General features: G+C 52.0%; 1 protein-coding gene across 3 annotated transcripts in view; it reads left to right on the top strand.

Moving 5' to 3' along the window:
• The window catches only part of LOC125705069 (paired box protein Pax-5-like), a 62,325-nt gene that overhangs the window by 23,676 nt on the left and 24,410 nt on the right, over positions 1–14,239 (top strand). For 2 of the 3 annotated variants that reach the window (XM_048971403.1, XM_048971405.1), the window contains exon 6: positions 6,767–6,942. In XM_048971403.1, coding sequence (XP_048827360.1) covers positions 6,767–6,942 — 176 coding nt within the window. The remainder of the gene's footprint in view (positions 1–6,766; positions 6,943–14,239) is intronic. The other variant, XM_048971404.1, reaches the window with a different exon arrangement.

Below are 14,239 nucleotides of genomic sequence, written 5' to 3'. Positions count from 1 at the left end.
CGGAGTTCTAGTATAGTGATTGATACCTGGGTTGTAGTATAATGACTGGTTCCTGGGTTGTGGTATAGTGGTAGACTTCTGGGTTGTACCATAGTGACTGATGTCTGGATTATAGTGTAACGATCATTTATGGTTTAAAATCTTATGACAAAAATCTCTTAATATCTCCCCTTAAAAAAGTGGATGTGAGTCTAGTGACATAATAATAATAACAAGCAATTAGTTTCAGTTTCAGTTCACATGCATGGATCACTGTTTATGTGTAGTGGCGACTGATGATGACTGGCTGAAACCATCTGAAGATGAAGATGTTATGAGAGCAAAGCATCTCCTGCACATGAAGGTGCCACATATATTAGGGCTGATATTATGGGGGTGGGGGGGGGGTTGTCAACAGGCACAAATCATACAGGTTACTGGATGCTTTAATGGGCCTTTTGTAACATGATAAAGCAGGATTTGTAATGTCACAAAGTTCCCTTTGCCATTAATTGTCTTATTTCTCTCTCTGTGCAATTTGTAAAAACACAAAGGGTCTGAATTCATAACATTTCCCAGCGTGGCCATAAACCATTCAACGGCAAAACGGTGAACATGCCCAAAGATTCACTCGGTAATTGGGAAGAAAAAGTGTGAATTGATTTACATGCGAATTTATTTTGCGCGTCCCTTTAGCGATGGGGGCGGCTGGAAGGAACGTGCCACACGTCTGGGAGGAACATGTGGCTTACCGTGGTATTCCTGGGCAGCCCTGGGTGCTTCTGTGTTGCTTAGATTTGCTAGACTGAGTCATACGGATGCGAGGGCTGGTACTCCTATACTATGTATTAAAATAATGTTCGAGTAAATCTCGGTGGGAAACAACATCTTCTCACTCACGTGCTCCTGCAGCATGAATTCACTTTGTATTCCGGGAAACCTGTAATATTATTATTGTTATTATTATTATTATTATTATTAAAAGCCGGAAACTCCGTAAAGCAGCGCATAGAGACACCAGCTCACACGTTTCAGAGGCCGAGGCTTCAAGAAAAACAATAGATACGACAATCCTTGATTTCATTCATCAAAATCCTTCTCCAAACTCTCTCTGTCAGGCGCCCGGTCTCCCGCCGTGCATCGCAGGCATGAAGACTCCACAATTTATTCCCTTTTAATTAGCATAACTTAGCCCTCGTCAACGGGACACGCGACATGTGATTAAAAACCTCCCAGTTAAACGTGGAGGTGGTCAAAGTGGCAAAGTGGAGGGTGTGTTTTTTTTTTTTGTTGCGTCTGCCGTGAGAAAAGCGTGTAAAACCTGCGTCTCATCGCATTATCTGCTGCAGTGTTTATTTTTGGGGCTGCTGGCGTGATGCTTCGCTGTTCAGGCCTCTTTCGGAGCTAACAGGAAACATCGGGGATATCATGCCAGTATGGTAATACATGGTAATACATGGTAATACTGCTTGTTTCCTGATTTTCTCCAGATCCGTTAATGTTAGCAGGCCTGTAGGGAACTTTGATTCCATGTTTCATCAGTGGGGGGGGGGGGGGGGTGGGGTACTGCTCCTTATGGTGGTGGGGGGCTGTTTCTGTATTTTTGTAGCAAATAGTAAAGTCCTTGGTGTATTCCTGTGATCCAAGTATGGATCGTCAGGCAGAGGGCTGGGTTTGGGGGGGTCAGTGGCAGCTGTGTGGTAGGCGGGATGAGGGGGGTTCAGGGAAAAGGCCCCACACGACCTGCGGTGACCCCAGCCGGCCAGGGGGAAGTGGCCTGAATGGCGGGAGCCTGTGCCAGGCGCAGACACAGAGGCCATTGTGTCCCTGTCTGTCTCCTGCCAAAAGACCAGCTTCCAGGGAGGGGCCTTTGACGGAGGGGGGAGGGGCGGCGGCCTCCCCAAGCCGGAGCCTATCAGGCAGCGCTGCCCCCTATAGTGCTACGCCTTACGTTCGGTCGTGGGGACACCCATGGTGGTGGGGGGGGGGGATTTTTATAAACGTAACCAGTGTTTCCTGTGTTTTCACCCCCCGTACTTCTCACCCCCTGAGAGGCTTAGCATGAGTCAGTGGGGGGGAATGGGGGGCACTGAGGGGGGGGAGCCCTTTCTCAGACCCGCGGCCCCCTCAGTGCCCCGGGCTTTGATCTTGCTGGGAGTGGGGCCCCTGGAAGGCGCTCACCCGCGGCTGTGGGCCGTCACAGAAGCCCTGCAACCCCCCCCCCCCCCCAACTCACTATGCTAATCTGCGCCTGGCAAGGAGGGACCCACCGCCTGCATCCGCCCCCCTGCATCTCCAGCTGACGGACTTGTTGGGGTCCTGCCCCCCCCCCCCCCAAAAAAAAAGGCTTTCATTTTCAGAATAGACAATGAAAAGGAGAATGGGGTGAGAAAAGGACCAGGACAATATGGCTTCATTGGTTTTTTTTGTACGTGAAGGAAAGACAGTAAGCAGGCGAGACTTTCCTGAGCTGCCGGGTCTCCCGGCCTCCTGGTCCTGAGCTGCCGGGCCTCCCGGCCTCCTGGTCCTGGGCTGCCGGGCCTCCCGGCCTCCTGGTCCTGAGCTGCCGGGCCTCCCGGCCTCCTGGTCCTGGGCTGCCGGGTCTCCCGGCCTCCTGGTCCTGAGCTGCCGGGCCTCCCGGCCTCCTGGTCCTGAGCTGCCGGGCCTCCCGGCCTCCTGGTCCTGGGCTGCCGGGTCTCCCGGCCTCCTGGTCCTGAGCTGCCGGGCCTCCCGGCCTCCTGGTCCTGGGCTGCCAGGTCTCCCGGCCTCCTGGTCCTGGGCTGCCGGGCCTCCCGGCCTCCTGGTCCTGGGCTGCCGGGCCGCCCCGCCCTCCTGGTCCTGGGCTGCCGGGCCTCCCGGCCTCCTGGTCCTGAGCTGCCGGGCCTCCCGGCCTCCTGGTCCTGGGCTGCCGGGCCGCCCGGCCTCCTGGTCCTGGGCTGCCGGGCCTCCCGGCCTCCTGGTCCTGAGCTGCCGGGCCTCCCGGCCTCCTGGTCCTGGGCTGCCGGGTCTCCTGGCCTCCTGGTCCTGGGCGCTCGGCGGCCAGCGTTTATTCACGTTTCATGTCTTTCGCCTCTGCTGGGATGAGGCGAGGGAACGTTTGGCTGGAGCCCCATGCCGGGTGTGTTTGAGACACCTTCGGTGCACGTGGTTAGGGGGACCTCTGATGGACACTCAGGCCCGTGTTAATTCCCGTTACACACTCAGGTTCCGAAAACAGCTGCCCCCGCCCACCTCGATCCGTCTGTCATGGCTGAGCGCTCAGCGTGACCAGTGGAGAATAACATTTCACAGCCGTGCCGGGGCCCGAACGCCAGGTAACACGCTCTGGCGCTTGGGGGGCACGTTATGCAGCGCCGGTGTACGATCTCGGTGTGTGTGACTCTCTGTGATCGGCCTCGACCTCACAGCCGACCTGGATGCTCATTACCGGGATTCCAGATCCGCAAGGAGGTCCGGGACTGAAACACATGTTAGTCCGGGAACAATTATTTAGATTTTCAGACAGTATTTTTTCCTCCAGTTCGCCAAGACAATAACTTAAGATAATAATTAATCAAAATAGGTCACCGTCAGGTGAAGCAGCAAAGGAAGGATTGATGGGGGCTACTTTATCCCTAAGGGGAAGTTGTCTTTTTGCCCATTGCTGAGACACACAGACATACAGTTGAGAGCAGAGATTTTAGGGTCAGAAAGCAGGCTAAGGCTACGTCCGGCAACCCTGGAGCAGCTGGAATTAAGGGTCTTGCTGAAGAGCCCAGTATCGGTGTCAGCTGGCTTCTGCTGAAGCAGGGACTACAGTGATTTTTGTATGGCGGGGGGGGGGGGATGTTTGGATGTGAGGCTCTAAATAGTCTGTCTTAGCAATATGGGCCTGTTTACAGCCTTGGGGCAAGCTTTGCTTGTGATTGGCTGAGCCAGGCTCCTCCCGCCATAGATCAAGACAGCTTGAGCTGTTGGGATGTGGCAACGTCATCGGGTTGCACATTGCTTTGGTCACATGACTCAGTCGCAAGTGTTCACCTCTTAAATTGACAAGAGATATGCTCAGTGTTGGCCAGTCAGGGGGGCGGTGATTTATGCTTATGATGTCTGACTGGTTAATCAGCAGGTCCAATCAGAGAGCTCCTCTCATATACAGGTGCGTAGCTGCTGTTTTCTGCTCTCTTACAGCATGAGAGTTGGAAAGATGGGCGCATCATTCTCTGAATCCATGCTGCAATTCCCCCCCCCCCGGCCCGGCAGGGCAGCCCCCCCCCCCCCCAACCCGCTTTCTCTGGTCTCACACTTCATTCTCATCCCTTCTTATTCTTTTTGATTTAGTGCCTCTGATTGCCTGACTGCGGCCTGGTCCCTGGGGTTCAGCCAGAGTGAGGGCCAGGGGCGAGGGGGGGGGGGGGGGGATGGGGCTGGTAGGAGAGAGGGGGGGCCTATAGGCAGTGGTGGGGGGTGTGGGTTTGGAGGTAGCCGAACCACAGGGGACCTTGGAAAAGCAAAAAAGTGTTTCTCGGCTAACAGGGATGAGTCGCTCCCCGGGCACCCCTCGCCTCTCTTCCCCTGATGGGGGGAGAGGGGGCACCACTGTCCATCTATGAAAGCGATTAGCTCACGTTTATAAATGGCCCAGTCCGGAGGCAGCCTGTCTACACGTACCTCATGCCATCAGTACAACATGCTGATGTTCATGCGTTGTATAGTCGCCTATTGATGATGTCAGAGCTCCCAGCACTGTGCACATGTAAACAGCGGCTTAAATATGATACCTAGGCAGAGTCTGACACACAGCGGTATATAAAAATAGCTCAGTTTGCATTGACATCTTAGCAGAAGATGAACAGTCTAACCCAGAATAATTTAAACCAGTGTTTACCTAAAATCACAAGTAATACTCTATTATTTATCAGGTTGTTGGATAGCAGTTGTGATAGTGTACAAATCTGTTACTACAGGCTATTAAAGGCTGCAATTTTACCAATTAAATACCTTCGTATCAGTGGGGTATTTAAGGCCCACATGCAAGCAAAGCTGGTGATCGATTGAGTTTGGTGCATTTGAAATTTGGGTCCCTTTTTACTTAGTATTTCCATCCATCCATCCATCCATCCATCCATCCATCCATCCATCCATCTTCTAACTGTTCATCCTGGACAGGGTGACAGGGACTGGGTATTTTGTATCTGTAATTAGTCTGTCCACTAAAAAGCAGACTTTATGTAAGAGGGCACAGTGAGTTGACGCTCCAGCCAGGTCGGATCACATGCACCCTTTTGGACTCCCCCCACTGCCCCCTCCCTCCTCAAAGTGGCTGGGCCCACACCGATGAAGAAAGCAATACATGGGCCGAAATGGCACCATCAGCGAGACATGATTGATCAATTGAATTCTATCAGCCGGAGTGGACAGTGGGATTAACTGGGTCGCTCGGGTTCAGCCAGTTAAAGAGTTCTGCTTGGCCCAGCTTCATTTCACCCGGGCCGGCCTGCTGAAATTGGTCAATCAATAGAGGCTGGAGACGAGGTGCGACGTCGGGGGCGGGTGTGAGGCCGGCCTGTGGTTGGGTAATGCGCGTGTGCAATTAGAAGTGGGGGGGGGGCGATTTGATGGGCCTCTGTGTGGCCTTGTCATCCACAGCTGTCTGACCCCCTCAACAAAAAGTATTTGGGATCCCCCGACCAGCGATTTTATTTTGTCTGCCTGAGTCGTGCTTTGGGTCACATTTGAAGAGAAGGTGCTCTTGTCGGCTGTTTCTCCTGGATCGCTTGTGATGGACACAGAAGTATCACTCAGTGCTCAGGCAGACGCTTCTGTCCATATCTCGGCAGTAACAGCTTAAATCTCTGTGTCAATGCCTTAACATTGGAGATAAGTTAGGACCCAGACTTTTAACTACATGCGCGTGAGTGTGTGTGACTGCTGAGGTTGGCTAGTGTTTTATACTATAGCGGTGAACTTTCCATGCTATTTTGCTCCAGTCAGCCTGGTTCTCTGTGTCTCCTGTCCACACTGCGTCTCTGTGTCTCCTGTCCACACTGCGTCTCTGTGTCTCCTGCCCACACTGCGTCTCTGTGTCTCCTGCCCACACTGCGTCTCTGTGTCTCCTGTCCACACTGCGTCTCTGTGTCTCCTGCCCACACTGCGTCTCTGTGTCTCCTGCCCACACTGTGTCTCTGTGTCTCATCTTGATTTTGTCTCTGTGTCTCCTGTCCACACTGTGTCTCTGTGTCTCCTGCCCACACTGTGTCTCTGTGTCTCCTACCCACACCCTGTCTCTGTGTCTCCTGCCCACACTGTGTCTCTGTGTCTCCTGCCCACACTGCGTCTCTGTGTCTCCTGTCCACACTGCGTCTCTGTGTCTCCTGCCCACACTGGTTCTCTGTGTCTCCTGCCCACACTGCGTCTCTGTGTCTCCTGTCCACACTGCGTCTCTGTGTCTCCTGCCCACACTGCGTCTCTGTGTCTCCTGTCCACACTGCGTCTCTGTGTCTCCTGTCCACACTGTGTCTCTCTGTCTCCTGCCCACACTGGTTCTCTGTGTCTCCTGTCCACACTGTGTCTCTGTGTCTCCTGCCCACACTGTGTCTCTGTGTCTCATCTTGATTTTGTCTCTGTGTCTCCTGCCCACACTGTGACTCTGTGTCTCCTGTTCACACCCTGTCTCTGTGTCTCCTGCCCACACTGTGTCTCCCTGTCTCCTGCCCACACCCTGTCTCTGTGTCTCCTGCCCACACCCTGTCTCTGCGTCTCCTGCTCTGGCCCTACAGCGCCTCTCTCTGTGTCTGTCTCATTGCAGCACTGCAGGAATCTCCGCTGGCAAATGGCCACTCGCACCCAGGAAGGGACTTCCTGAGGAAGCAGATGAGAGGGGAGCTCTTCTCACCACAGCAGTTAGAGGTATTGGACCGCGTATTTGACAGACAGCCCTACCCTGACCTCTATCCCACCCCCGAGCCCAGCAAGCCCCACCAGGTAAGGGGATGACCACCCAGCTGCTGGGTCTGCCCCCCTCCACCCTCTTGCTCACTCATTCTGCAGCCTGTCTGCTTTCTAAGGCACCTTTCCACCTCCTCAGGTACTGTACTTTTGGAACTAAGAATTTGGTACTTTCTTTTTTTCCATTGACTTCTAGTTGAGCACCACTATCAGTACCAGTACCAAAAGTACCAAACCAGCTGAGGTACTTTTTCGATACTTTGATACTCCGGAGCAGGACTTGCAAACGTGATTATTGTTGATTGGTTACGGAAATAACCTGCCTCGCAAACACAAAATACATCTGTCATCCTGAACAAGTGTATTTGTAAACTCAGAAAATAATGATAAACAAAGTAAAAGAATCATAATGATGGATGCGTGTACAAATAAAGACACCAGTTTTGATTACAATCTGTTTGGAATATACGATTCAATGAGATGCGGATGCCGTGACAAGAAATAAAAAATATTTGCTATTATATATTATGGCTGCACAATATTGGAAAAATGTCAAATATGGTACTGTGATTTTGTTGAAATAAAAATTGGTTTAGCAAAAAACCAAAATTCTCACAAACCTGTCTAGGAATTATTTACATGGCAGGGATGACAATGATAATGATTGTCTTGGAGAGTGCATGCAGAGCTCGTGCAACAGCAGCGGAGGTAAACTTGAAACTTTTTAAACATATATAATCTTGAAAAGGAACAATCATTAAAATTGCAAAGCTTGCTAAGTTTTGTTTCCTATGACAGAGTACACATATTTCAGTGAAACTCCCTCCAAACGCTATAATGTTCAAACAGTATGAAAATGCCTGATCTCAATCCAATTGACTATTGCAGTCCCTGCAATGTATGAATTGCTTGTGCATAACATGTGATATCAATATTCATAACGTATTAATATCACACATCAGCCAGCTCTATAATATACTTAAAAAAACCATCTTTGAATTAAGAACAAAACATCCCACCTCTGTTGTGATGATGCCATACTTTTTGAAGTACCAAAAGTATGGTACCTGGTGCAGTGGAACAGCGCTCGTAGGCCTGGGTTATCTGCCCCCCAAAACCATTTGCTTGCATTTACACACTTCAGTGAATTGTCTCCTGCCTTATTTTAAAATTGATCTTGGAATAGTTCTTAAGATATTTTTCAGGATTTACTTGTTACATGAAGCAGAGGTGTGTGTGTTACATTCAGCAGAGATGTGTGTGTGTATTAAATTCAGCAGAGATGTGTGTGTTACATTCAGCTGAGGTCTGCGTGTTACATTCAGCAGAGATGTGTGTGTGTGTGTATTACATTCAGCAGAGATATGTGTGTGTTACATTCAGCAGAGATATGTGTGTGTTACATTCAGCTGAGATGTGTGTGTTACATTCAGCTGAGGTGTGTGTGTGTTACATTCAGCAGAGATGTGTGTGTGTGTGTGTCACATTCAGCAGAGATGTGTGTGTGTGTGTGTGTCACATTCAGCAGAGATGTGTGTGTGTGTGTGTGTGTGTGTGTGTGTTACATTCAGCTGAGGTGTGTGTGTTTCAAGCTCTTGTTTGTACTTGGCCTGTTCCATCCAAAATATTTCTGCAAATAAGTTTAAAAACGAAAATGTCTTTCGGGTTTGTCGCAGGATGCCTGAGTGTCGTTCCCCTCAGCGACTGAGGAGTTTGTTGGCACCCTGGGACTTTAGTGTTTAGCGTGGAGTCTGTGTCGAGTGCTCGATTACTTCTGGGATTTACTGACTGACTTCGTTTTTCATTTACTGAACAAATTCAGCTGTTTCTTCAGACTCGGAGCAGCTTTCATGCTTCTCATTAGCCGCTTCATCTTGTCACTTTGGATCGATTTATATCGTCGCCCGCTGGGCCTCGGTCTGGCGCGTCCGTGCTGTGCCGCGTAAATATCGGCCGTTTGCAGCCCCGCACACACAGAGCAAGTGCATGTGTGTCCCGTCCGTCTGCCTGTGGGAAGAAGTCCTCAGCGAAAGCCCGGTAATTCCCAGCCTATCTCTTTAGGGGCCCCGCGGAGCCCGGCGGGTCGGGGTCAAGGAGCCCTGCATTAACCCCAGAGCGGCGGGAGTCCGGCTCGCTTAATCACAGTGATTACACGGGGAATCGGCCCGTTGCCGCCTGGCCACGCCATCCATTCACGGGCCCCCACCGCCCCACAATGGAGACCCTCCTTGGCATCCAGCTCCCCCTCCCCCACCGAGGATTATTGAATCACAGGGCCCCCCGATTGACAGCCCCTGCCGGCCTCACCTGAACCTCCGGTTGCTCTTCGCACCCCCGACCCGCGGCACCCCCGCCTGGGGATTGACGGCGGGCTTGACCCGTGCTGCGCTTGTTGTCGTTGCACCGTCTCGCAAACATGAGAGATGCCTGTGGCGGGGGGAGGGGGGCAGGGACCACTTTTGCCTGTCAGAAGCAGATGTGCCAAACGCTCGCATTTATTCCCCATTCCGCATGCTGACAGAGCGGTTACACTCACAGCTCTGTGTCACTGGGTGTGTATCAGCCAGTCCTGAACCAGCACAGCATAAGCCTAATTACTCTGTCTGTCTGTCTGTCTGTCTGTCTGACTGTCTGTCTGTCTGTCTGTCTGTCTGTCTGTCTGACCGTCTGTCTGTCTGTCTAATCTTCCGTACCATTTACTGCCTCAGGTCTCTGCTGTTCTGGTCACACTAAGGCTTTAGGTTGGGCTTAAAAACAGTTTCCTCTATAGCGTTCTGGAAGCTTCCAGCTCCAGGACTGACAGGCTTTTCCTTAGGTCTTCCACACAATCGTGTTCACCGTGGGTCTCCTCCCTCCTGTAGACGTCTCTGACTATTCAGTTTGACTTCGGGACGTCCAGCCGCTGCTTTAATCGGGCAGGATCTGAGGCGTGGGACGGGTGCGGATGCTGGATGTCAGGGAGGAGACAGACACAGGCCGCCTGCAATCACCCCCCCCCCACCCCCATCCCCTCGGAGCGGCTAAAGGCTGCTCAGCAATTAATTTGTCTTTCTGACTTCGCAGGGGTGCCTGTAATGCCGTACCCTCGTCACACGGAGTTCATTTAAATTTCCCTTTCAATCGCAGCAAATTGCCAAGGTGATAAATCAGAGCGTGAGGCCTGTTTCGCCGACTGTAATCGCGGCCCTAATTCCCGGCTAATTATCCTGAGCAGGCACACCAGATCAATAGCACAACAAGACGGGGGCGTGGGGGGGTGACAGCCGGGAGCAGGGGGGGTAACCCCACCATCACACCCCATCGTGGCGCGGCTCCTCCCCCCTCTTTCCGTCTGCCTTCCCTCTCCTGCAGTTTAAAGGTTAAACAGGGGGTAAAGGTCGAAGCTGGGTGCTGATGGGAACTGCAGTCATCGACTCCTCACGCAGGGACACAATTAAGCCCCCCCCCAGCCTCCCACACCTGTCTCTCAGTCATCAAGGGGTCCATTTGCATGGGCCCCCAAGGTTACAAACAGGAACTGTAATGGGGGCTCCAAGGTGATTTTTTTTAGTGGGGGCAGAAAATGACAGACACCTCTTCGTGGGGTGACCCCGGGCCCCTCCCTCCAGAACTCCCATCTATTCTTTGGACTCTGATTTGATTCCTTTCACTTAGCAGCCTGTTACTTAGTAGCACACATGTTAGTTATTGTTTTATTGCTTAGAGGGTTTTTCTTATCTAATCCCAGTTTGTAATTTTCTCTTCTTAGAAGCTGCTGGGTATTCGTAGCAGAGCGCTTTAGCTCGTACGGCGGCAGACTATCAGAGCTTCTCCTGGGGCCCCTTAAACTTTTACCGGGAAATTTTCCACCCTTTAATTTGTCATTTAGGACGATAACACACTGCTGTGTACTGACCACTCCTTTGTATTTATAAAGATTATATTTATAAAGTCTCTCAGCACCTGAGGTCATCAGCGTCAGTCCTATTCTTTTTTTTTTAAGTGTTGCTGGACTGTACCACCTGGAGGGGATTCCGGGGGAAGGGGACCTTTTAGAGAACCAATGAAAAGGCTTTTTGAAGAACGAATCAGACAGAGAGCACAAAGTGGCTCCTACCCACACCCTCCTCCCCCCCCCAGCCCCCACCCCACACACATGTGTCTGGCCCGCCTGAGCTGCTTTTAATAGTGCCTGTCAGAACACCCCCCCTGCTTTCTGTCATCCCTGGCAGGAGTGACAGCAGCTTTATTTGTATTTACAACCTTTTTTGCAATCGGTCTGTATGAGACAATGTGAAGGTGGGTGGCAGGGTGGGGGGGGGCATCGGGTGGGGGGGGGGGGTGGTGGAGTGGAAATGCTATTATGCAAATGAAATTGAACATCCTTGTTGGGTTGAAATAATTTCAGTGTAGCCCGATTAAGGCTCATCTGTTATTGATGTGGACAGGATGTCTGAGGGTCCACAGCTGGTGGGCCAGGACCCGGCTCAGGGCCAACCTGGGAGGGGGGGTCAAAACAAGGGGGAGGGTCTGCAGAAGCATCCCAGGGTGAAGGGTACATCTCCTCATGTTCACCTTTAAAGGCCGCTGCTAATGACGCTAATGTCCGTTAGCTTTCGCTCATCCCCAAACATGCTCGTCGTTCGCGTTGTATAAGATGCAGCTGAGCACCATCCTCACAGTCCGCAGAGCATTAATGTTACGTCTCTTAATTCTGTTTTGCTCACTTTACGGATTCATTTTTAGGCCTAAGGGACCGGGAATTAAATTTATAGTTTGATGAAGCTGAGATCTTAAGGTAATACTAGGAATAGTTAGCTGTGTTGGTGGTACGCAATTGGAATTAAAATGTATTTAACACCAAGTCGGGCTGTCGATTTTACAGTGTCTCCTGGTTCATTGAACATGCAGACAAGAACCACAAGCAATATTTCAGATGTATATTTATTTATTATATGAAAGAAAAATCACAGCTATAAGGAAAAGTCTTTTCTTTATTTTAAGTTCCTTAATGTGCTGCAAAAGCTCAGTCCTGCACGCAGTGTTCGCACATGGGAGCCGGCTGTGCCCTCTCCGCCGGCCTCCCCTCTCCGCCGGCCTCCCCTCTCCGCCGGCCTCCCTTCTCCGCCGGCCTCCCCTCTCCGCCGGCCTCCCCTCTCCGCCGGCTGTGCCCTCTCCGCCGGCCTCCCCTCTCCGCCGGCCTCCCCTCTCCGCCGGCCTCCCCTCTCCGCCGGCTGTGCCCTCTCCGCCGGCCTCCCCTCTCCGCCGGCTGTGCCCTCTCCGCCGGCCTCCCCTCTCCGCACAGCCGGCCTCCCCTCTCCGCCGGCTGTGCCCTCTCCGCCGGCCTCCCCTCTCCGCCGGCTGTGCCCTCTCCGCCGGCCTCCCCTCTCCGCCGGCCTCCCCTCTCCGCCGGCTGTGCCCTCTCCGCCGGCCTCCCCTCTCCGCCGGCCTCCCCTATCCGCCGGCCTCCCCTCTCCGCCGGCCTCCCCTCTCCGCCGGCCTCCTCTCTCCGCCGGCCTCCCCTCTCCGCCGGCCTCCCCTCTCCGCCGGCCTCCCCTCTCCGCCGGCCTCCTCTCTCCGCCGGCCTTCCCTCTCCGCCGGCCTCCTCTCTCCGCCGGCCTCCCCTCTCCGCCGGCCTCCTCTCTCCGCCGGCCTTCCCTCTCCGCCGGCCTCCCCTCTCCGCCGGCCTCCCCTCTCCCTTTCTCTCTCCCCTTCCTTTCCCAGTTCCTCTGTCACAGCTGTGTGTCTGCGTTCTGATCAGGGTTGATGGCTTATGAATTCCGAAATTGACGAAATTTACAGGAAAAAATGAGAATGATCCATCTTCTTTAGCGGCCTGTCACAGTGCTGGCGAAACTTCATAATCCTCAATTACGCCGTGCTATTCCGGCACATTTACATGTAGGCAGCAGGGTGCCCCCGCGCGGAAGAGCCGAGGGCAAGGGGGAGGGGGACTTGGACCGTTTACGTGGCCCGGAGGAGGGGGCCATGAACGGGAAGGGGATGAGTCAAGGCTGGGCAGCATGTTGGCCCGTAAGGACGCGCCCCCCCCCCAGCACAGGAGCCTGTAAAATGTGTCATTAAAGCCGAGTCTCTGTGTGTGCAGCTGCCAGTATCCCGCGGATGTATTTACGCAGCAAACCACGCTCACAGCCTGGGAGTCACACATTGCGTCTGGTGGCGCCTTCAGGGTGGTCACTTGTATATTCGTCTCGCCTGTAAGGGCACCCGTGAGTGGGCCACATCTCCAGCGTTCTGGGAAACGCTTCTTGGCCTCGGTGACATACATTTATAGTTTGATGACGCTGAGATCTTAAGGTAATACTAGGAATAGTTAGCTGTGTTGGAGGTACACGGTTGGAATTAAAATGTATTTAACACCAAGTTGGGCTGTCGATTTTACAGTGTCTCCTTGTTCAGTGACTTCCAGCTGGAAGGACACATCATTGTGATGATATCCTCCACACACACACACACATCCACACACACACACACACACACTCCCCATTACTATCAATTAGCGCTCACTATCAACACACAGCTCAGTTATTACCAGCTTAATGACACTCTGCTCCATCAGAATTAGTGGCTGCACCGTTTCTCAGCATCATGGCAGTAATAAAAGGATGAAGTCGTTAGAGCCGCCTTGAGTAATCTGGGGGTGCGTTTGGTGGGAGGCTGTCACTGTCACCCCCAACCGGCACGTGCCCCGGTGGTGATGTGAGGTCACAAGCAGGTGAGGCTCATGCATCATCTGTATCTAGTGCTGGTGATGGGTGGGGTGATAGAGAGGGGTTGAGCTGCAGGGGATTCTGGGATTTTTTATCTTCCTCGCCCCCCCCATGTATACACTTCGTTGACAAAGAAAAGCACACTGACCGCATTATGTAACATTATTTCAGTCATTTGTAGATTATTTCTTTCCCACATTATTCCAGTCCCAAAGTCTTTCATTGGCAGATTATTTCATAATCGGGGTGTTTTATTGCAGTCCCACGTAATTTCATTCCCAGAATTTTTCACTCCCACATAATTTCATTCCTAGAATTTTTCACTTTCACATGCTTTCATTCCTAGAATTTTCCGCTCCCATATGCTTTTATTCCCAGATTATTTGAGTCCCAGAATATTTCATTCCCAGATTATTTTATCGTCAGAATATTACAGTCCTGTATTATCATTTCCCAAATTATTGAATTCTCCGATTAAACTTATTGCAGAATATTTAATTTTCTGTTTATTTGAGTCGCACATAATTTTATTCCCAGAATATTTCTCTCCTACATGCTTTCATCCACAGATTATTCCAGCCCCAGATTATAAGACTTCATTTTATTCCCAAATGATTCCACTC

This window comes from Brienomyrus brachyistius, chromosome 12 (genome assembly GCF_023856365.1).
Source record: "Brienomyrus brachyistius isolate T26 chromosome 12, BBRACH_0.4, whole genome shotgun sequence".
Classification (NCBI taxonomy): domain Eukaryota; kingdom Metazoa; phylum Chordata; class Actinopteri; order Osteoglossiformes; family Mormyridae; genus Brienomyrus; species Brienomyrus brachyistius.
This window is presented reverse-complemented; position numbering and strand designations above follow the sequence as displayed.